We start from the raw sequence: 24,652 nt of genomic DNA on the forward strand, positions 1-24,652 counted from the left end.
TATTTCCAAAGGGAGAGGGTGTTATACCCTCTCTCAGAGGAAGTTCTTTGTTCTGCCTTCCTGGGCCAGGGCTGCCTGGACCCCAGGGGGGCCGAAACCTGTCTGCAGGGTTAGCAGCAGCAGCTGCAGTGGGGACCCCAGAAAGGCAGTTTGGCAGTACCCGGGTTCTGTGCTAGAGACCCGGGGGATCATGGAATTGTCCCCCCAATACCAGATTTGCCATGGGGGGACAATTTCATGATCATAGACATGCTACATGGCCATATTCGGAGTTACCATTGTGAAGCTATATATAGGTATTGACCTACATGTAGTACACAAGTGTAATGGTGTCCCCGCACTCACAAAGTCTGGGGAAATTGCCCTTAACTATGTGGGGGCACCTTTGCTAGTGTAAGGGTGCCCTCACACTTAGTAACTTTTCACCTAACCTTCACTAAGTGAAGGTTAGACATATAGGTGACTTATAAGTTACTTATGTGCAGTGTAAAATGGCTGTGAAATAATGTGGACGTTATTTCACTCAGGCTGCAGTGGCAGTCCTGTGTAAGAATTGTCTGAGCTCCCTATGGGTGGCAAAAGTAATGCTGCAGCCCATAGGGATTTCCTGGAACCCCAATACCCTGGGTACCTCAGTACCATATACTAGGGAATTATAAGGGTGTTTCAGTGTGCCCATTAGAATTGGTAAAAATGGTCACTAGACTATAGTGACAATTTTAAAGGCAGAGAGAGCATAAGCACTGAGGTTCCGATTAGCAGAGCCTCAGTTACACAGTTAATCACTACACAGGTACACAGATCTCTTAGATTTCTTTGAGACATTTTTGAGCTCCCCTAACAGGGGAACGCCCCCTTTGCATACATTATGCTTGGCGCAGGCATAATGTAGCGCAAAGTGTTACAAAGTTGCACAGTGCATGCGCCACTTTATAAATTTGTCTCAGCAATTTTGGCCTCGTTGGGCCACATTATTGTAAACAAATGGCGCTAATGTGGCACAAGGAGGAGTTAGGAGCTCTTAAATCAACCACTGTGTTGGTTCCAAAACGGAACTGTGTCTGTCAGTTCTGTCTTGAAAATGTTAATTTATCAAACACAATTTTATTAGGTCTGACATGGGACTGTTCAATTTCACTCACAGGTCTGTGTATATACCGTTCAGCACTCAAATTCAACAGGGAAATACCTATTAATATTTTCAGTGCATATCTATGCATGTCAATGCTATGTTTCTGTAAAAGTCTATTTTATCTGAGTTTGTGTCTGATTTTATCATGCTTACGTACAGATATCGGTGTTTGTATCGTGATTCTTTGGAGGTGTGTGGGTGTATTTAGTATGGAGGTTATACAGGTTTTCAACTCTCCCCTAGTGTCATATGGTGAGTTGTCTTAGTACATGTGTCTCATTAAGTACATATATGTGTGCATCTGTTATCTCATTGTCTTTATGTGAATGCATAACCTGAAGTCTTTTTAAGTATGTGTATCAGTTTATGTGTCCAATGGTGCGTCTAGTTTTGTATTCATGTTTCTGACAAAATATGTGTGTTCTGTATTTATAACCTGTGGCAGTACTACAAATAGGTGCATTGTTCCTTTTTTTCAGCATGACACTCATTCAAATTGGTGTATCGGGCCTAAAGAGAAACATTGTGTACTATTACTGATAATGCCCTGCCCTCTCGTGGCTGCATTGGGGAGAGTGTATCAGTGAAAAGCAGACAGGCAGCTTCAATCAGCCATTAATTAGAGCTTCCCCTACAAGTGCGTGCAGGAAAAGACTGCACCAGTGTGTAATGAGTGGCTGCACTCTCTTCACGGAGATGTCTAGGAGGTGCATGGTAACCCATAACACCCTCAAAAGAAGTTATCTCAGGAGTTGCGCAGACTGTAAACCACCTCCTTGTGGCCCACAGTCAGTGCACCGCCTGACAGCTCTTTGCCTAATCGCCCGTGTCCATACTATCGAACAGGCGCAGAGGAAAAGTATTTCCTTCATTTGCTTAAGGCCATGTCTCCATGAAAACGAGGGAATGCCCTTTTAAGATAGTGGCAGCACTGTTTGTGTGCTATGCTACCTGTATTACACAAGGGGCCGCACAAGTGTTTGCAGCCTCTTATGTAGTAACACAGTGCTCGAAGGGGAGCAGAAAAAAAAGGCGCACACATCGTTCTGCTCCCATGGCACTATCTATAATACACCCCCTGGTTTTCAAGCAATTTCCAGTTCATATATTGAATTGTCTGTAGAGAATAAGTGCAATGTGTGGAAGTATTTGAATGCATTTATCTCAGGATGCATGAATGTTTTTCTACATGTCTGTCCAGGTCTATGTATGTGTGAGTTTGTCTGTGTCTGATATGAGTTGTGTAAGTCTTTTTCTGTTCGAGAGCCCACATAAATGTATTTTCCTTAGTTTCAACTATGTTGCTGCCTGTGAATTACTCCATGGGACATACTTTATGTACTTGTAGGAGGCTGGCCTGGTTTGTTGTGGGTAACTTGAGTACTTACTCCTTATACCAGGTCCTGTTATCCCTTATTAGTGAAATGTAGTAGTGTTCTAGCAGCTTAGGCTGATAGAGGTAGCTATAGCAGAGCAGCTTAGGCTGAACTAGGAGACATGCAAAGCTCCTGCAATACCACTTATAGTTACATAGTACTTACACACAAGTAAAGGCAATACTCAGTGTTACCAAAAATAAAGGTATTTGTTAGGGTGACACAGTACCAAAAATATCTTAGAGACAATACTCCTTCTGGGGGTAAGTATTATACACAATATATACACTAGACACCAAAATTAGACAAGTAAATAGCCAAAGAAGAACACAAGCAATAGGAAATGCTATAGATTGCAATGGGAGAAAATAGGTCTCGGGCAACACAACCATACACTAAGAAAGTGGAATGCGAATCACAAATTGCCCCCTAGACAAGTGTAGTGTGTGCAGAATTGCTGGGAGAGTAAGAATACAGTAAAGGTAAGTGAATAACCCCACCCCAGGGCCCAGAAAAGCAGGAGTAAAGTACTGCAAGTTTCCTTAGCACACACTACAAGTTGTGATTGGGATTCTCAATCACGAGGGGTAGTGTGTCCTAAGGAAACTTGCAGTACTTTACTCCTGCTTTTCTGGGCTCTGTGGTGGGATAATTTACTTACCTTTACTGTTTTCTTACTCTCCCAGCAATTCTGCACACACTACACTTGTCTAGGGGGGAATTTGTGATTCGCATTCCACTTTCTTAGTATATGGTTTGTGTTGCACCCTGGACCTATTTTCTCCCATTGCATTCTACAGCATTTCCTACTGTTTGCATTGTTCTATGACAATTTACTTGTCTAATTTTGGTGTCTAGTGTATATATTGTGTATAATACTTACCTCCAGAAGGAGTATTGTCACTAATATATTTGTGGTACTGCGTCACCCAAATAAATACCTTTATTTTTGGTAACACTGAGTATTGTCTTTGCTTGTGTATAAGTACTGTGTAACTATAAGTGGTATTGCATGAGCTTTGCATGTCTCCTAGTTCAGCCTAAGCTGCTCTGCTATAGCTGCCTCTATCAGCCTAAGCTGCTAGAACACTACTACATTTCGCTAATAAGGGATAACTGGACCTGGTATAAGGTGTAAGTACCCAAGGTACCCACCACAAACCAGGCCAGCCTCCTACAGGTGGTTTGCTGGTTCTGCGTTTCGATGGTGGTTGAGTGTCGGATGGTGTTCCTGTGGACTACGGTGATGTCTCCTCCTGGTCGAATGACTGTCACTGTGGATGATTTTATAGTCATCCGGAATGGTGGTGGCGATGTCTGGGGATAAGGTGGGGGTGATCCAGGTCTCTATGAGGAAGGTGATGTCCGGGGTAATCGAGTTGAGGAGGGCCCGGACCTCCACTGCATGTTTGGTGAGGGAGCAGGTGTTGATGAGTGAGCACTTGAGGTGTCTGTCTCAGCTGTGGATGGGGTGGTGTGGCGTGGAGTGGCAGGTGAGGGAGCAAAAGCAGCAAGAGAATGGTCCATGAGTGTTCTTTGGATCGGGTTGGTAGCAGGTTGAGGATCTTCCAGGGTTATGTACATGCAGAGAGCTGGCGTCGTACCAATGAGTGGTGCGGGAAAGAGGTTCTCTGGCACTTGGCATGGTCCAGGTACGGACGGGTGCAAACGGGTTTGGCTTTGGCAAAAAAAAATCATCTTTGTTTCCGAGACAACCTCTTCCCTTTCAGCTTCATATTGTTTTAAAAATAGAAAATTCTTCTGAGGTAAGCACCAGAAGAATTTTCTATCCTTGGTAGGAGGATGAAACATTTACATCCTATGAACAGTGAGGTAGGGCAGAGGACATGAATGTTTCATCTCCTTCAAAAAAGGAGTAATTTCATATGTTTACCTTGTCAAAATTAGAAGCAGTAGGCAGCAGGAAGGGGAAGTAGTCTTCCATGTCCTCTGATGTTGTAACCCAGGCAGCTCAGGACATGAACTGAATCAGCAGAGCCGCCAAGAAATAACAAAACAAGAACTGCCTGTTTCAGGCCTTAGGCTGGCACACAAACAAGACATCCAATTGACTCGTCCTAAAACCTGAGGGATAATCCAGTAAGCCAATGCATGAAGGGGACTCACCCAGGAAAACCAATGGTTGAAGCATTCTAACCTAAATCTGCCTTTATATATGTGTATGTTATGAGATGCTGTTGTGTGGTGTATGTTGCGCTGGTGATGTGATGTCTGCCAAAAATAACATAAAGGTGGCTGTTGTCAGACCTAAAAATGGGTTCACTGCATCAGCAAAGACACATTTTACCTAAACCAGCTAGCCTGCAAGTTAAATATTTTTATTGATCTCGTTTGTTATGACTTTTGTTCTATATCTTTTTTATATTTTTTCTTTATCCCAACCCGGTAACATCATTACACAAAATAATAATCTTTATTGTATGCGGTTAATTAAATCCATTAGAAGTTTTCAAGAATAAGACAACAAAGCATACAAAATAAGAGAAACTCTAGACATAAGAGAAGAACACACAGATTGAAATAGTATAGTGAGCTAAGACAATAGTTCTGATGTCATATAATTTTAGCATAAGCAATCAAAATGCTTGTGCAAAGAAGAATTAATAAAAGCGATAGGGACATCAATAAATTAGACAGAAAGTGAGATCAGTCAAATGTGCCTAGCACAGAGACCATTTAACATATTTTGAAGAAACACACATCATTCATCTATTAATGAGAGAAGATATGGCAGCAAATTATTCATTAAAACTCATCATTGTTTGCAGGTAAAATCATTATATAATCTACCACCTAAAAGGATGTAGAAACCAATGTATTATTTATTATTTGTTTATTCGGTCTAAAATTAGACCATTAAAATGCATAAAAACGAACCATACATAAAAAATAAAACAGAGATCATAACCATCACGAAGAGGAAAAGGGAAAATAACAAATACAATTAATACACTCCATGTCCAACAGAACAAATATTAAATGATACTCCTTAGTTGATGCCTCCTAGCTTATTGGATACCATTTACCAAGACAATTTAAGAGAAAACCGAATAGTATACTAAATCTTTTCTGATGTTGGCTATAAAAACTTCAGAATGCCATGTATTTTAAACTAAACATACATAAACACATTTTTAAAAGAAGAAAAAAAAAACCCTGTTCTAATGCAAATTATGCGTAAAAAGTGGTTTGTTATACTTCATAAAATACTTCATGCTTGCGACGATTATAAACCGGACATTAAAAAGGCTACCATAGGATTAACCTCATTTCTTAAATGAATTATTCATGGGAGTTAAATCTTGCCATTTGCAAAGTGCTATAAGCTACGATGCTATGAATCAATTAAGTAAGAAAACCTGATAAAAAACACAGACAAGAATAAAACCTAATATCTTTGGAGTTGATCCATAGATAAAACAACACAGGTAATCGTATTTGAATTCCCTAGCCATCTAAAATCCTCGTCCACTAGCTGCTGGACCTCTCTTCAGCCAGTAGACTAGGGTCTAAAATAGTCCTACTACGAATAGTCCATGCTGCTGACAAATATTTGGAAACTGAGCTTACTATCAACTTGGAAGTATCATATTTGCATAATCTGTAGGCACTGGTTCGATCATGCAATAGCAATACCTTGCACAGGGGGATAGTCCACTTTCCTCTAGGACACTTATACAAGATGCAGAAAAATAAAACATGCTCAGGAGTTTCCTTACATAAGTGGCAGTTTGTACATTTATCAGACGTGGGACTGTTGATCGACCAACGGGCCGTAAAGCTATTAACTGCTAATGTTCCGTATCTGAGCTGAAGGAATAAGGCTCAGGCACGTGCTGGTATAGGGAGATCCAGGAAGTTCTCGGGCCAGGGTTCTTGTTTGAGCAGCAGAAACTCTGCTGTCAGCCGACCTGGCCCATTACAATGAAAAAACTAATTGTAAACTTTTCCCCAATATCGCTCTTTGATCAATAATCTAGCGTTAGCAGGAATCATCTCAGGATTCTCCCAAAAATGGGGGAAGCCCAGCTTAACCCAAGCTGATTTCATCTCCCTCAACCAACAAACTTTTTCCCATCCCTGGAAAGGTGTTATAAAGGTCTTTGATTGCTGCCCTGAAGGGCTCAAGTTCTTCCGTTTTCCATAATCGAACCCAATATAGAAGTGGCCTTAAGCTTGCTGTGTCTTTAATACTATTTATACCCAGATCTAATCTTAGGGGAATCATCGGCGTGCCCTTCCCTAGCCTAGATATGTGTCTGAAAAAATAGTTTTCTTTGGTTTGGAGGGTATCCAATTGTCTGTAAGAACCCCATAGTTCCGCTCCGTACAGGGCAGCAGCACGGATTTGGACTTTATAGATTTCGGAAATGGGGATCAGAGGGGGGCTTGCTACGGCATTAGCCTTTCGTTCTAGCACTCCACGTCTTTGGCTGATAATAAGGGCCCCTTTTCTTATGGCTGCATCCCAACTGCCCTTGTCCGATAATCTAATGCCCAGATAATCATACTCCGTTACCCTCTCCAAAAGGACTGAATCCATCACTATGTTTGCTTTTATTTTCTTATTCAGGGTGCTATATATCATAAGTTTTGTTTTCTTGGCATTGATATCCAGCCCGTAATCTCTGCAAAATACACAAAATTGATTGACCAGATTTTGAATTCCCATATATGTTTTGGCCAGCAGGATAGTGTCATCCGCGTAAAGCAAGCATGGCACTTTATTCCCTGCCAACTTCCATTTGATTGTTAGGAATCTTAAGACTTGATCTATGGTACTAACTGCTGGCCTAAACCTTGCTTGCAAATTAGAGATGGCTTTGGTTTCTAGAATCCATTCTTCAAGATGAAACAGGACTTGCTTTGCAAAAATGTTTTGAAAGTTGTCAAGTAAGGAAATTGGACGATAATTGGCAGGGTCAGAGGGGCTGCCTTTTTTAAAAATAGGAAATAGCTCCGCTCCCTTCCAGGAGCTCGGGACAGGCGCTCCTGCAGCGACTGCATTAGAAACCAAGTTCAGGTATGGGGCCCATATATCCGGACTTCTCTTGTACAGGTCATCTGGGATTTTATCAAGGCCTGGAGCCTTTCCCCAATTCAGTGAAACAATCGCAGCCTTGGTTTCTGCCAGGGTAAATTTAATTGGGGAGGCCTCGAAGGTCATAATATGATTCAGTTCCCTGGTAGTAGCTTCTGTAGGCCCTGAAAATAATCGGCCAAAGTGATCAGTCCACTCTACGGGGAGTATTGAAGCACCAGGCAGACGGCTGGGTTCCCCACTAGCGTCGGCAACCAGTTTCCAGAACCTCAAAGTATCATTAACTTTTGCAGACTCCAGAAGGGAAGCCCATCTAGACTCATCCCATCTCCTGCAGGCCCTGCTAAGTTCCTGTTTATAGTCTTTCCTTGCTTGCCTTATATGCTCTGTCTGGCCCCCTCTTAGAGCTCTCAGTAGTTTGTGCTGTGCTTCCCTGCATGCAGCACTAAACCACCTTGCATTACACTTCTTTTTTGTTTTACTAACAATCTCTTTGGTGAAAAAGTGTTTTAAAGAGTTAAATAATTGTATATGGGCTGCTATAAGCCCTTCACCATCTTCTAAAAGCAGGGACATGTGCTCCATTTGGTCAGCCAACAGGCTACACAAAGATGTACTAGAACCTAAGTCAGTGTTCACAGATTCCCATTTGACATTTCGTCTATTGTTTTTCAGTGCGAGCTGTTGATCGTAAATCTTAGGACAAGGAGCTTCAAGTAAAGGTAACAGACCCCTAACTGATAGGATCAGTGGCTCATGATCACTTTCCTCATGTTCTAAAATCTTCATACCAGCCATGTGACCCCACAACCGAATGTCAAGCAAAATATAATCTATCTGACTCTTCTGGGCTCCACGCCTGAATGTAGAATGAAGATTAACATCCGAGCGGGAACGACCGTTACAGGCCCGAAGACCATGTGCCAGTGTAATATCCACGACTTGGTGTGTCAATCTGTTCATTATCGGTCTTTTGCTCGACACCAATTGAGGGACACCCCAATATGTGTCCTCTTCTTTATATAGTTCCTGGGCCAGCGAGTAGGGCTCAAAGGTAACATTAAAATCCCCTGCGATAAGTATGAAGTAGGAGGAGGTTTTGCAGAAAAGAAAACTGTCCAAAATAGTCAAAGCGTCTGACTCATATTTGCTGCCCAGGCTCCTATTATAGATGTTAATTATTAGGAGCGGTTTCTCCTCAAGGGTTGGTATTATTAAACCCATCAGATCGGGACAACCCATATCTACTACTTCAACCCGACATTTGAGGGAGCAGCTGAGCCATATGAGCAGCCCGCCTGAAGGTCTCCTGGAGGTCACCTTGCATGCTGGGACCCAATAGCTTTTGAACCCAATTCTATATTTGGGCTCCAATGCCCACGTTTCTTGAAAAAGGCATATTTTATGTTCATCTATAAATTTGCCCCATTCAGGGATACCCATTTTGTTCTCCAGCCCTGCGATGTTCCAGCTAAGAACTGCATCTAAACCATCTGTTCTACCTTGGAGAGTTTTAGCCGTAAAATGCCCTCTAGCAAATGAAGTGCCATGAGGAGGCTTAGTACCCCTTTCAATCATAGCTAGACTAGCCTCGGTTAGATATTCCGCTGTATTATCACCCGAAGTGTTACTCACCCCATTTAGATCGAGGCCCGGCATGGTCGATTCAAGTACCCGGGCAGATGGGGTAGACCCACGATTGTTGGAACCTATTGATTCCGGGGCTGGGTTGCTCTCATGAGCCTCGCCCTCCTTGCTAGCTCCCAAATACTGATCTCCCTACTCTGACCACAAAGGGAAGGAGGCAGGCTATTTTCCATCCTGGAGAATTCTGTCTGGGCAGGTGAAAGGATTAGTGTGGGGCCTCTGATGTCTACAATAAGAGTCTGATCAGCCTCAGGACTACCTATTCCTATTCCTTGTGTTCCAATAGTTTTTTTCTTGTCCCAATTTCTAGTTCCTTGAAGCTTAGGTGGGCCATACACAGGACTAACTTTTAGTCAATCAACTTCAGAAAGAGAAGGTGAAAGGGAGCTACATCCTATCTGGGGGGCAGGCTGCGTCTGAAAGCTAAAAGAGCCTCTGAGTGGCATTGGCGCCCCTTTAATAGCTGATGTAACTGTGTGAGGGTAGAAAGCCTGGAGTCTACACAAAGATACTTCTCCTCCTAGAGGATTAGATTTGCACACATTCGAAGAGAGCTGCTGGACAAGGGCAGGTGAATCAAAATTGATAACAATACAATCCCCCGTACCGGGGTTCTTAAGTGGACCCACCCAACCCACCCTCCTCACCATTAATATTGAGGGTACCATATGGAATGCAAATCTGGCGTTAGTATGTAACCAATGTATGACCTTGTTTTTCAGTTCTATAAATGATTCAGGAGTATTGGTTTTAAGTTTAGGAACACTCGGATAACAAGAACGTATGGGCGGGATTCTGGCGGTAGATGTAAAGTTCTCAGGTTAGTTCCTTCATCCATATACATCAGATCTGTGGGTGGGTAATTCTGATCAAGAATAGCTTTGTAGGATTTCGTTCTCATAAAGTTGGAAGAAACAGCTCCTCTATTCCCCCTCAAAAAGGGTGTGGCAGTCTTAGAACACTTGTCCTTTAAAGCGGTAGCCAGCCTGCCAGTTAGAACCCTCTCTGGTCGGTACAGAGGATCAGGACAATTCATTGAAGGGTTGTGATCCATACCAGATGGTAAGAGGAGGTTACTGGCACTGTTGCCTGGTAGGCTCGGGGGGAGAATTTGGCAGGGAAGCTGCAAGTCCGCTAGGGGGGGGGGGGGGAGTAACCATCTGCTGGGACTTGATAAGGCCTCCCAGCTTCTCCTCAATGGCTTGTAAGCGAGTTACTATAGGGTGTAGCCTCTCAGAAAACTCTTCTTTGATGTGTTCTATTATATAATCAATTGCTGAACGATCGTCAATACATGCTTGAGCTAATATATGGTCCTTGTTCCAAGTTGGTGCGCCATGATTGGGAGAGCTCAAAATACGGGCCAGTTTGTTCCTTAAATTGACCTCACCTCGTTTTCTTTTACCTTTTGTATTGTGCTCTGGTTTGGATATGGACCTGCCTAAGAGCGGCTGTGTCAATTCTGATAGCTGGGTGGCATTATCCTGGATCTCCACAATAGGCTCCTGGGTAATTGGAGGTGAAATAGCCGGAGCGGACTGTAAATCGTGTGAGTGAAGGGGTTGTGTTGGAATTTGCGGTGGGGATAAGGATAGGCGATTAACTGCCATCAGTGGGGGGGCAGTTAGACGGCGCTCCACCATTTCAATTTCCTTTTCTAATGCTCCAACCGCTTTTTGGAGAAATCCATCTAAGGTGTTATTGTTACCGGCCTTTTCCAAGGGTGCCCCCCCTCCCGTCTGCCCATCTTATCTTCTTTAGTTTCCCTTTAACCAGCAGATGTGTTTTAGGCTCCCTGGTCAGCCTTTTACTATAGGCACTTGCCTCCCCTGTTCCCACCCTATTTCCACCCCACTGGGGACTTGCTGGGAAGACTGAAACGCCGAAAAATACAAATACAGCTCACCTATAGCGGTGTATTGTCCTCGGATCTGTGGTGGGTTCAACCGCTGGTCGCCAACCCCAATACCAAGAAGAAAATAGTATGGCCCAGCCCGGCCTCCTCCGGTCGCTGACGGGCGCAGGACGGGCACGTCCCGCGTAACGGGCGCGCAAAAGTTTTAAAGGGGCCTTCGTCCCGCCCCTGCTGCCATCCTCCAAGCGCGTCCCGCAGGAAAGCGGGCGCGTGAAAGTTTTAAAGGGGCCTTCGTCCCGCCCCTGCTGCCGTCCTCCAAGCGCGTCCCGCAGGAAATCGGGCGCGCAAAAGTTTTAAAGGGGCCTTCGTCCCGCCCCTGCTGCCATCCTCCAGGCGCGTCCCGCAGGAAAGCTGGCACGCAAAAGTTTTAAAGGGGCCTTCGTCCCACCCCTGCTGCTGTCCTCCAAGCGCGACCAATTTAAACATTTCATCTAACATCACAGCTGTTATGCCCCATCCCAGTCATCTACAGTCACGGCTCGCTAGTCGCAGATGGGGCGGGCGGAGCGTGGGGTGGAGTGGGGGAACCCATTACATTAAAAATATATATTTAAAAAAACACTTACCTCAGCTCCCGGACCGCGCTGCTCCCCTGCTCCTCTGCCTCACTGGCACAGCAGCCTGACCTGCGGTCAATCCTGAGGCTGCTCAAAGCAGCCTCAGGATTGGCTGGGAGCGCGCAGCCAGGGCGCTCCCAGGCAGACAAACTGTGTTGCTGGGCTGAAGAGACCCTTCTGCGCAAGTGTTTTTCACCTGTCTGAGATGGCCGGCCAAACATACATGCGCAGTGAGAGGGAGTGCAGAGCACTCCCCCTCATTGCTCGTCACCCCTGTGGTACCGCCCCTTTTCCCAAAAAACAATAATAAACACAGTTTATTATCGTTTTTGGGGAAAAGGTTTGCAGCAGCCACTGCTAGCGGGGGAGGGGGGCAACGCTCCTCCGCCCTTCTGGAGGATCCGCCCCTGGTCACCTAACAGTTCCATCATCTCTATTGCCCTTATGTGATGGTTAAATAAAACTCCAGTATGATGCCTTTAACATTATACTCACTGAAGACCGATTGTCCTTAAACTGACATGAGGTCAACCAAAAATGACCAGCAAGCCCTCTAGCTGACCTCTGAAACCTAAGAGAAACTAAAGACGACGATCAAGAAGAATAACTGATGGAAGAGATGATCTTGATAACAGCCAAAAATTCACATACTCGTAACCCACCATTTCCAACACACCTAATACGTTTCGCCATTAATGGCATTTAAAAAACTGGAATTGTCACCAGAGTCACATTTCAAAACCTCTCCTTATCTACAATGTCACTTTGCTAGTCATCCCAATCATGAATACAAAAACACTACCAAAATCATCTTATGGTGACAGAGATGATGGCCATTTCACATTTCCTCACCTCTGGTAGTTAGGTAAAGATTTTAAAACTGCTCCCTCCTACAGGCTGGACTTTCTTCCCTCCATGAAGGCTTGTTAACCATCACACTTACAAATACACAGGCTCTGCCTTAGATAATAGTTTTAAAACGCACACATAACCATAATTCAAGATATGTCACACCCTCATAATTAATAATCTCTAGCTAAAACGTCTAAACCATACATTGAATCTCCGAAAATCAAACACCAATAAACATCAGACACAATCGAGTGGTGGCTTTTTATTTCCATACGAAAGGCTATTTAGTTTAAAAATGCACAATGGTGCCACATAAACGTTCTTAGCATTACTCTATTTTCTTATAGTCAGTAGTAAATCTCCAAAATGACTGACAGGCTGAATAAATAATGCTTAGAAATTTTCACAGTTCACATTAGAAACAACACCAATCCTTTGTAAATGTCGACGCTATAACAATCAAATATTAAACATAAATGTACAAAACGGAGTGTCGGCTTATTACATATTTTTTTCACCACATTTTGAGAAATTGCCAATGTAAACACAGAGGAACTGAACTCACTGATCTGAACAGTCACAGGCTGGCTTTTCACTCCAAACCCAGCAAAGGTTGCAGCTGCCACTTCAATGCGGTACAGCACGTCGGGCACAAGATCCCTGATGATGGTTGAATGGATGGTACTATCTACAGTTTGGTTAACATGAAAGTAGGTTTCATTCCCTGAACACCAAATCTGTAAGAAAAAGGTGAACAGGTCATATTACACATGCTCTCTGTCCATCCTAGTCATAAATTCACCTCTCAGGACTAGGATGCGCTGTAGTTTATTTAAGAGAGGCTGAGGTATGATCTGAAATGCAGCTACTAAGGCCGATATTTATGCTTGGTTTGCGCTGAATTAATGTCATTTTCTTAATGCTAATTCAGCGCAAACCTAACTCCATCTTTATACTTAGCTGCTAGACACGTCTAGCACCAAAGTTATGGAGTTTACGTCATTTTGTGGACGTGGAAACCTAGCTTCTGTCAATGAGATGCAAGGTGGGCATTCCTGTGTAGAAAACAACGATATGGCATTAGTGCCATATTTATCCCCCACGTGCTAAAATCTAGCATGGGGGGCCTTAAATAATGGCGCTAAGCTTGCTTAGCGCCATTATTTAACACCTGAGTATGGGCAGGCGTTAGGGGTTCTTTGGGCCTTTTTCCATGGTCAGAGACCATGGAAAAAGCCTACAGGTGCCCTTCCCTGGCCCCAGGGACACCCACACCCGAGGGACACCACAGGATGGGGGATCCATCCCAGGTAAGCCCTGGTAAGTGTGTATATATACATATATATATATATATATATATATATATATATATGCACACACATATATATATATATATATACACACATATATGGAAAATGTCACTTACCCAGTGCACATCTGTTCGTGGCATGAGTCGCTGCAGATTCACATGCTGTGCACAGTCCGCCGTCTGGTGTTGGGCTCGGAGTGTTACAAGTTGTTTTTCTTCGAAGAAGTCTTTTCGAGTCACGAGACCGAGGGACTCCTCCTACTTCGATTCCATTGCACATGGGCGTCGACTCCATCTTAGATTGTTTTCCCCGCAGAGGGTGAGGTAGGAGTTGTGTATATTAGTAATAGTGCCCATGCAATGGAATGAATACGTATGTACATAATAAAGGTTAAAGTAATATATTTACAAATGTTCAAGATCTACTTCTAAAAAGCTACAGGCTCCCGGGGAGGCGGGTGGGCGCATGTGAATCTGCAGCGACTCATGCCACGAACAGATGTACACTGGGTAAGTGACATTTTCCGTTCGATGGCATGTGTAGCTGCAGATACACATGCTGTGCACCGACTAGTAAGCAGTTATCTCCCCAAAAGCGGTGGTTCAGCCTGTAGGAGTTGAAGTAGTTTGAAATAATGTTCTTAGTACAGCCTGACCTACTGTGGCTTGTTGTGCAGTTAACACATCTACACAGTAGTGCTTGGTAAATGTATGAGGCGTAGACCATGTTGCTGCCTTACATATTTTGTTCATTGGAATATTTCCTAGAAAGGCCATGGTAGCCCCTTTCTTTCTGGTTGAGTGTGCCTTTGGTGTAATAGGCAGCTCTCTTTTTGCTTTAAGATAGCAGGTTTGAATACACTTAACTATCCACCTAGCAATGCCTTGTTTTGAAATTGGATTTCCTGTATGAGGTTTTTGAAAGGCAATAAATAGTTGTTTTGTTTTTCTAATTAGTTTCGTTCTGTCAATGTAGTACATTAGTGCTCTTTTGATGTCTAATGTATGTAGTGCTCTTTCAGCTACAGAATCTGGTTGTGGGAAGAACACTGGTAATTCTACTGTTTGATTTAAGTGGAACGGTGAGATAACCTTTGGTAAAAAATTTGGATTTGTTCTCAGAACTACTTTATTTTTATGTATCTGAATAAATGGTTCTTGTATGGTAAATGCTTGAATCTCGCTCACTCTTCTTAGAGATGTAATGGCAATCAAAAATGCAACTTTCCACGTTAAGTATTGCATTTCACAAGAATGCATGGGCTCGAAAGGTGGACCCATGAGTCTTGTTAAGACAATGTTGAGGTTCCATGAAGGAACAGGTGGTGTCCTTGGTGGTATGATTCTTTTTAAGCCTTCCATAAACGCTTTAATGACTGGTATTCTAAACAGTGAAGTTGAATGAGTAATTTGTAGGTAAGCTGATATTGCGGTGAGATGTATTTTTATGGAAGAGAAAGCTAGATTTGATTTTTGCAAATGTAGTAAATATCCAACTATATCTTTTAGAGATGCGGTTAATGGCTGAATTTGATTATTCTGGCAGTAATACACGAATCTTTTCCACTTGTTTGCGTAGCAGTGTCTAGTGGTAGGTTTCCTAGCTTGTTTTATGACCTCCATACATTCTTGTGTGAGGTTCTAGTGTCAGAATTCTAGGATTTCAGGAGCCAAATTGCTAGATTCAAAGATGCTGGATTTGGATGTCTGATCTGTTGTTTGTGTTGTGTTAACAGATCTGTTTTTTTGGGTAGTTTGACATGAGGTACTACTGACAGGTCTAGTAGTGTCGTGTACCAAGGTTGCCTTGCCCATGTTGGTGCTATTAGTATGAGTTTGAGTTTGTTTTGACTCAACCTGTTTACTACATATGGAAGGAGAGGGAGAGGGGGAAAAGCGTATGCAAAGATCCCTGACCAGTTCATCCATAGAGCATTGCCTTGGGATTGATCTTGTGGGTATCTGGATGCGAAGTTTTGGCATTTTGAGTTTTCCTTTGTTGCAAATAGATCTATTTGAGGTGTTCCCCAAATTTGAAAGTAGTTGTTTAGTATTTGGGAGTGAATTTCCCATTCGTGGGTTTGTTGGTGATCTCGAGAGAGATTGTTTGCCAACTGGTTCTGAATCCCTGGAATAAATTGTGCTATTAGGCGAATGTGGTTGTGAATCGCCCAATGCCATATTTTCTGTGTTAGGAGGCACAACTGTTTCGAGTGTGTCCCTCCTTGTTTGTTTAGATAATACATTGTTGTCATGTTGTCTGTTTTGACAAGAATGTATTTTTGGGTTATTATGGGTTGAAATGCTTTCAGCGCTAGAAATACTGCTAACATTTCCAAGTGATTTATGTGAAACTGTCTCTGATGTATGTTCCATTGTCCTTGGATGCTGTGTTGATTGAGGTGTGCTCCCCACCCTGTCATGGAAGCATCTGTTGTTATGACGTATTGTGGCACTGGGTCTTGGAAAGGCCGCCCTCGGTTTAAATTTGTACTGTTCCACCATAGAAGCGAGATGTATGTTTGGCGGTCTATCATCACCAGATCTAGAAGTTGACCCTGTGCTTGTGACCATTGTGATGCTAGGCACTGTTGTAAGGGCCGCATGTGCAATCTTGCGTTTGGGACAATGGCTATGCATGAAGACATCATGCCTAGTAGTTTCATTACCATTCTGACTTGTATCTTTTGTGTTGGATACATGGCCTGTATTACCTTGTGAAATGTTTGAACCCTTTGTGGACTTGGAGTGGCAATCCCTTTTGCTGTGTTGATTGTCGCTCCTAAGTATTGCTGCGTTTGACATGGCAGAAGGTGTGACTTCGCGTAGTTGATGGAGAAACCTAGCCTGTGAAGGGTTTGAATGACATATTTTGTGTGCTGTGAACACTGTTTTAGCGTGTTGGTTTTGATTAGCCAGTCGTCTAAGTACGGGAACACATGTATTTGCTGCCTTCTGATATGTGCAGCTACTACCGCCAGGCATTTTGTAAAAACTCTTGGCGCAGTTGTTATTCCGAATGGCAACACTTTGAATTGGTAATGCATTCCTTGGAATACGAACCTTAGGTATTTCCTGTGTGAAGGATGTATTGGTATATGGAAATACGCATCTTTTAGATCTAATGTTGTCATGTAGTCTTGCTGTTTGAGCAGTGGTATTACGTCTTGTAACGTGACCATGTGAAAGTGGTCTGATTTTATGTAGGTATTTAGTGTTCTGAGATCTAGTATTGGTCTCAGAGTTTTGTCCTTTTTGGGTATTAGAAAGTACAGTGAGTAAACTCCTGTGTTTTTTTGTTGAGTTGGTACTAATTCTATTGCGTCCTTTTGTAGCAATGCTTGAACTTCTAGTACTAGAAGATCTATATGTTGTTTTGACATATTGTGTGTTTTCGGTGGGACGTTTGGAGGGAATTGGCGAAATTCTATGCAATAACCATGCTGGATAATTGCTAAGACCCAAGTGTCTGTTGTTATTTCCTCCCAAAGTTTGTAAAATTGGCTTAGTCTTCCCCCCACAGGTGTTATGTGGTGGGGGTGTGTGACTTGTGAGTCACTGCTTATTTTGAGGGGTTTTGGGGCCTTGGAATTTTCCTCGATTTTTGGGGAATTGGCCCCCTCTAAATTGCCCCCGAAAACCTCCCCTCTGATATTGACCCTGGTAGGTAGGCCTTGTTTGTGAGGTTGTGGTTTCTGTGGGTTGACCTCGAAACCCTCCCCTAAAAGGTGTTTTCCGAAATGTGCCTCTGCTCTGCGGGGAGTAGAGTGCGCCCATGGCTTTGGCTGTATCGGTGTCCTTCTTGAGTTTTTCGATGGCAGTGTCTACCTCCGGCCCAAACAATTGCTGTTCATTAAACGGCATATTGAGCACAGCCTGCTGGATTTCCGGTTTGAACCCAGAAGTGCACAGCCATGCGTGCCTTCGTATTGTGACTGCAGTGTTTATTGTCCTTGCAGCTGTATCTGCTGCATCCATGGAAGACCGTATCTGATTATTTGAGATACTTTGGCCCTCTTCCACCACCTGTTGCGCTCTTTTTTGGAACTCCTTGGGTAAGTGTTCGATGAAATGTTGCATTTCATCCCAATGAGCCCTGTCGTATCTTGCCAAAAGTGCTTGTGAATTGGCAATACGCCACTGATTTGCTGCTTGTGCTGCAACCCTTTTTCCCGCAGCATCAAATTTGCGGCTCTCCTTGTCTGGAGGTGGTGCGTCGCCTGAGGTATGAGAGTTGGCTCTCTTACGAGCTGCCCCCACAACTACTGAGTCTGGTGTTAGTTGTGTTGTAATATATATTGGATCAGTGGGCGGTGGCTTATATTTTTTCTCCACCCTTGGAGGTACGGCTCTGCCTTTAACTGGATCCTGAAATATTTGTTTTGAATGTCTTAGCATTCCTGGGAGCATGGGAAGGCTTTGATATTGGCTATGGGTGGAGGATAGGGTGTTAAAGAGAAAGTCATCCTCAATTGGTTCCGAATGTAAGGACACATTGTGAAACTCGGCTGCCCTTGCGACCACCTGTGTATAGGATGTACTGTCCTCAGGTGGTGACGGTTTTGTAGGATAAGAGTCTGGGCTATTGTCAGACACTGGAGCATCGTAGAGGTCCCATGCATCGGGATCATCCTGACTCATTGTGGTATGAGCTGGTGAGTGCATCAGTGGTGGAGTTGTTGCTGGTGATGCATGTATTGATGGTGGTGGAGACGGTGGCGGGGTTGTTTTCTTTGCCACCTTTGCCTGTGGCTGCTTGTCCTTTTGTTGAAAGGCAAGTTTCCTTTTTATTTTGGGGAAGAGTGGTTATCTTCCCTGTGTCCTCATGAATATGAAGCCTTCTTTGTGTGTAGTTAGGTTCTGCAGATTGAAGCTCCTCTCCAAATCGATGTAATTGGGAGGTTAGTCCTTGTTCCTCTGTATAGGAACTAGTTTTCGGCTCCGAGGTTGGCTGTTTCGGAACCGGAACCTTTTCGGAAGTCTTTTTAGGCTCCGAAGAAACCTTCTTTGTTTTCGGCGTGTCTCGGTGCTGAAATTCTTCGGTGCCGCTGTCTCTGTGCCGAAGTTTCTCGGAGCCGCCCTCTCGGCTCCGAGGTTGCTATGTGGCGGTATCTCAACCGGAGTCAGATGACTTCGACACCAGCATGCCCTTTTTCGGTGCCTTGGATGGGTCACCTATTTTTCGGGTTAAGCCATGGCCTGTTGGCGGGGGCGTCCCCTGGGCTTTTGTAGACTTCTCGTGAGTCTTGATTTTTTCGACGTCTTACTCACGGTTTTGGTTGTTTCTTCGGCGTCGAGTTCTTCCGAATCCGACTCGCGGACGGAGAGAGCTTCTTCTTCCTCCTCGAAACGATCTTGACCTGTCGGCGTGGACGCCATTTGTAGTCTCCTGGCTCTTCGGTCTCTCAGCGTCTTCCTCGACCGAAACGCTCGACAGGCTTCACAAGTATCCTCCTTGTGCTCGGGGGACAAGCACAAGTTACAGACCAGATGGTGATCCGTATACGGATACTTGTGATGGCATTTTGGGCAGAAACGGAATGGGGTCCGTTCCATGAGCCTTGAAGTCGCACGTGGCCGGGCCGACCAGGCCCCGACGGGGGATCAAAAAAACCCCGAAGGGCCACCGGGGCTCTTCAAAATTCGGTGTCGATTTGTTCTAACTAACCCGATACCGAACGCAAACAATACCGACGTTTTTTTCCGAGATTCTAACTAACTTTCCGACCCGAAACACGGAGCGAAAAGGAACACGTCCGAACCCGATGGCGGAAAAAAAACAATCTAAGATGGAGTCGACGCCCATGCGCAATGGAATCGAAGTAGGAGGAGTCCCTCGGTCTCGTGACTCGAAAAGACTTCTTCGAAGAAAAACAACTTGTAACACTCCGAGCCCAACACCAGACGGCGGACTGTGCACAGCATGTGTATCTGCAGCTACACATGCCATCGAACATATATATATACACACATATATATATATATATATATATATATATTTTTTTTTTTTTGTTTCCCTGGTCGGTGGCCCTGACTTGGGGCCCGCTGCATGGCGCTGGCCCCAATGGCCATGCCCAGGGGATTTTTTTTGCCTCTAAACAGTGTAGCGCCATAATTCGGCACACAAGCTCTGGTTTCCCCTACGCCTCCCCCACACGGTTAGCATCCTTTACAAGGACGCTAACGGGGCATTATCGCCAGCTAGCGCCATTCCATAAATATGGCGCTAGGCTGACCTCCAGGAATGGCACTAGCCGGCGCTATACTTTTACACGCAAATCAGCGCTAACACAGTTTTACTTGTAAAAGTATAAATATGGGCCTAAATACCTAAAAGCAATAATTGGTGTGGTACACTGTTTAGCACCAGAATTGCTACTGTATGGTATATGTACTATAAGCAAACTATGTACTGATCACATCAAATACAAGATTTTCACAAAATGTAGACATTTTAAGGACAGCATGTCTCCACTTAAAATGTACTAACATACAAACGTAACTTAAAATGCAACATTGTGTCATTAGAACAAATAAAACATACAGCGAAACAAATTTGGGACACTGTAAATTTAAAACAATAGCCTTAAATAAAGGGGGATGTGCGTTTTTTAAATGCTTATTTAAAAATGTTTTTTTTTTTTGTGTGTGTTTGTATAATGGAATCCTTGAAAGATCACGAGAAAGAAAACTAGGACTGGTAGTGGCTTTTCTGTAAGAAGTGCCCTTCCTTCCACATACCCATCCAGCACACCTGCCTATGGATGCTTTACCCGGTATTCTTGAATAATTCCATTCTGGCTCTCAGAAAGAGGTGGTTCCCAGGATACAATGATGTCTGTGCTGTTGCTTAATCCCAACATTACGACACGGATGGCTTGAGGAGGGCCAATAGGGACTAGAAAATAAAGTAAAACAGAGACTTTAGTCTTGGCCTTTTTTATTATTAATGATAAAAATGTAAACAAGGTTCACCCATAGGGAACGTCTCTTTAAACAAATATTAATGAAATATTTTTTATTTTTGAGTGCAAAATTAACAGTGAAATGATCAAGACGGACAATATTTTAGGAATATGGAACATCATATTTAATCATATACATAGCGTTTCTTTAGTATGCAAATTGTGAAAAACAGCAAAATGTAATATTGCGCAATAGGCTTCTTCTGTCTGCTCATATTCTTCAACCTACTGACTTCTAATGCCCTTGTTACTAGGCACAGTAAAGTGTATATCTGTTTCGTTTCGTCAAAAGCATTAGTCTCATCACGTGATTTTCCTTCGTGGACACTTGATCGTAAATATCTGCAGAACACTCATCTTCCCTGCGTGCTAAAAGTTGTCTATCATGGAATGACATTGAAATACATCTCTAATCTTCCTTCCAAGTTGTTAATGCCATCTTTAAGGATGGCGTTCACAATCATATTTTCTCTCTTTTGTCCTTTCATATGTCACCACAGCACACATTAAAGTGTTTGTTGGAGGCTTGCTGTCTACATAGTGTGCAAAAACGGTGTACACTGTGCACAGAGTCTGGGCTACCACACCTTGGTATCCAGATGCAAAAAGAGATCACCTAATGCTCTATTTTTCAGGTAGCTTGTTCGAGCAGTTAGGCTAATCCAGAAGATGTGCTAAGCATTTGTTGTATTCGTAGTATCAATAAATGTGGACACACACTCGAAAGAATAACTCGAAACTGATTTACAAAAATACTTCAGATTTTTATAAAACATTTAAGACCAAGATGATCAAAATTGAGTAAGTACTTTTTAAATTATGATTTTTCAAAGTTTAGAAAAAGTTCTGTTTCTGTGCGTAATTACGCACCATAGGAATCAGTAGGAGAAAACTTTAAAATTGCATAAAAAAATCATGCAATGCTCTTACAAGTGTCACTATTTGTTTCCCGGTTGAGATCATCGACATGTCCTGTGAACCAGCCGGAGCAGTTCAGGCAGCTCCCAGTTTCAGCGGGAGCATCAGCTGAAGGTCTTGGAGCTGGTGCACCACAGGGAAGGGGACCACTTGGAAGTGCACGGTACAGAGGGACTTAGAGGTATGTCCGTTAGGTCCCTTGGAGGTTTGAAGTCGCAAGGGATTAAGGACTCCTAGGGGACAGCTGGTTCTCCGATGCAGGGGCAAGGGAGGCCGGGTGCAGAGAAGCTAGGTCAGCCAAGGGTCGTACGTCAAGGAGCCTTTGGAGCCAGGTGCAGGTTGCGTGGACGATATTTCACTCAGGCTGCAGTGGCAGGCCTGTGTAAGAATTGTCAGAGCTCCCTAGGGGTGGCAAAAGAAATGCTGCAGCCGATAGGGATCTCCTGGAACCCCAATACCCTGGGTACCTCAGTACCATATACTAGGGAATTATATGGGTGTACCAGTATGCCAATGTGAATTGGTCAATTTAGTCACTAGCCTGTTAGTGACAAATTTTAAAGTAAAGAGAGAGCATAACCACTGAGGTTCTGGTTAGCAGAGCCTCAGTGAGACAGTTAGGCATCACACAGGGAACACATATAGGCCACAAACTTATGAGCACTGGGGTCCTGGCTAGCAGGATCCCAGTGACATATAACAAACAGACTGACAACATAGGGTTTTCACTATGAGCACTGGGCCCTGGCTAGCAGGATCCCAGTGAGACAGTTAAAACACCCTGATATATACTCAAAAACAGTCCAAAAGTGGGGGTAACAAGGCTAGAAAGAGGCTACTTTCTCACACCTGGGCTAGGCTGTGCACAAAGGAAGTCTTGCAAAGGTGCACAGAAGCCTGAGCAGCTGCAGTTCACGTAGTACACAGGATTACTGTCTGGTGTGGGGAGGCAAGGCCTTACCTCCACCAAATTTGGATAGAAGGGCCACTGGACTGTCGGGGACACTTGGACCCAGCTCCAGTGTTCCAGGGACCACTCTCGTCAGGATGAGACTGGACCCAGAGGACAGGTGATACAGAATTTGGTGCCTGCATTAGCATGGGGAAGATTCTGTCGACCCACAGGAGATTTCTTCTGGGCTTCCAGTGCAGGGTGAAGGCAGACAGCCCTCAGAGCATGCACCACCAGGAAACAGTCAAGAAAACCAGCAGGATGAGGCGCTACGATGTCTTTTTGCTACTTTGTTGCGGTTATGCAGGCGTCCTGGAGCAGTCAGCGGTCGATCCTTGGCAGAAGTCGAAGAGGGAAGTGCAGAGGAACTCTGGCGAGCTCTTGCATTCGTTATCTGGTGAGATGCCCACAGGAGAGACCCTAAATAGCCCACAGAGGAGGATTGGCTACTGAGAAAGGTAAGCACCTATCAGGAGGGGTCTCTGATGTCACCTGCTGGCACTGGCCACTCAGAGCTGTCCATTGTGCCCTCACACCTCTGCAACCAATATGGCAGAGGTCTGGGACACACTGGAGGAGCTCTGGGGACCTCCCATGGGAGGTGCTGGTCAGGGGAATGGTCACTCCCCTTTCCTTTGTCCAGTTTCGCTCCAAAGAAAGGCTGGGGGATCCCTGAACCGGTGTAGACTGGCTTATGCAGAGACGGGAACCAATTGTGCCCATCAAAGCATTTCCAGAGGCTGGGGGAGGCTACTCCTCCCCAGCCCTGACAACTATTTCCAAAGGGAGAGGGTGTTACACCCTCTCTCAGAGGAAATCCTTTGTTCTGCCTTCCTGGGACCAGGCTGCCCAGGCCCCAGGGGGACAGAAACCTGTCTAAGGGGTTGGCAGCAGCTGCAGTGGAGACCCCGGAAAGGCAGTTTGGCAGTACCCGGGCTCTGTGCTGGAGACCTGGGGATGCATGGAATTGTCCCCCCAATACCAGATGGTATTGGGGTGACAATTCCATGATCCTAGACATGTTACATGGCCATGTTCGGAGTTACCATTGTGACGCTACATATAGGTATTGACCTATATGTAGTACACGCGTGTAATGGTGTCCCCGCACTCACAAAGTCCGGGGAATTTGCCCTGAACAATGTGGGGGCACCTTGGCTAGTGCTCAGGCTGCAGTGGGAGTCCTGTGTAAGAATTTTCTGAGCTCCCTATGGGTGGCAAAAGAAATGCTGCAGCCCATAGGGATCTCCTATGTTTAAATAATATTTAAAATTGTCACTGCAGGCTAGTGACTAATTTTACCAATTCTCATTGGCACACTGGAACACCCTTATACCCTTGTATATGGTACTGAGGTACCCAGGGTATTGGGGTTCCAGGAGATCCCTAGGGGCTGCAGCATTTCTTTTGCCATCCATAGGGAGCTCTGACAATTCTTACACAGGCCTGCCACTGCAGCCTGCGTCAAATAACGTCCATGTTATTTCACAGCCATTTACCACTGCAGTTAAGTAACTTATAAATCACCTATATGTCTAACCTTCACCTGGTGAAGGTTGGGTGCAAAGTTACTTAGTGTGTGGGCACCCTGGCACTAGCCAAGGTGCCCCCAATTCGTTCAGGGCAAAATCCCCGTACGTGGTGAGTGCGGGGACACCATTACACGCGAGCACTATACATAGGTCACTACCTATGTATAGCGTCACAATGGTAACTCCGAACATGGCCATGTAACATGTCTAAGACCATGGAATTGTCACCCCAATACCATTCTGGTATTGGGGGGACAATTCCATGATCCCCAGGGTCTCTAGCACAGAACCCGGGTACTGCCAAACTGCCTTTCCGGGGTCTCCAATGCAGCTGCTGCTGCTGCCAACCCCTCAGACAGGTTTCTGCCTTCCTGGGGTCCAGGCAGCCCTGGCCCAGGAAGGCAGAACAAAGGATTTCCTCAGAGAGGATGTTAC

The 24,652-nt window shown here is 44.4% G+C and overlaps 1 protein-coding gene across 1 annotated transcript in view; it reads right to left on the minus strand.

The window, feature by feature from the left end:
* The window catches only part of ROBO3 (roundabout guidance receptor 3), a 639,417-nt gene that overhangs the window by 61,462 nt on the left and 553,303 nt on the right, over window positions 1-24,652 (minus strand). Inside the window, exons 15-16 of the mRNA XM_069221505.1 lie at window positions 20,624-20,748; window positions 13,107-13,278 (exon numbers count right to left, since the gene is read on the minus strand). Of these exons, the coding sequence (XP_069077606.1) occupies window positions 13,107-13,278; window positions 20,624-20,748 (297 nt within the window). The remainder of the gene's footprint in view (window positions 1-13,106; window positions 13,279-20,623; window positions 20,749-24,652) is intronic.

The sequence above is a fragment of the Pleurodeles waltl genome, chromosome 3_1, assembly GCF_031143425.1.
Source record: "Pleurodeles waltl isolate 20211129_DDA chromosome 3_1, aPleWal1.hap1.20221129, whole genome shotgun sequence".
Lineage (NCBI taxonomy): Eukaryota > Metazoa > Chordata > Amphibia > Caudata > Salamandridae > Pleurodeles > Pleurodeles waltl.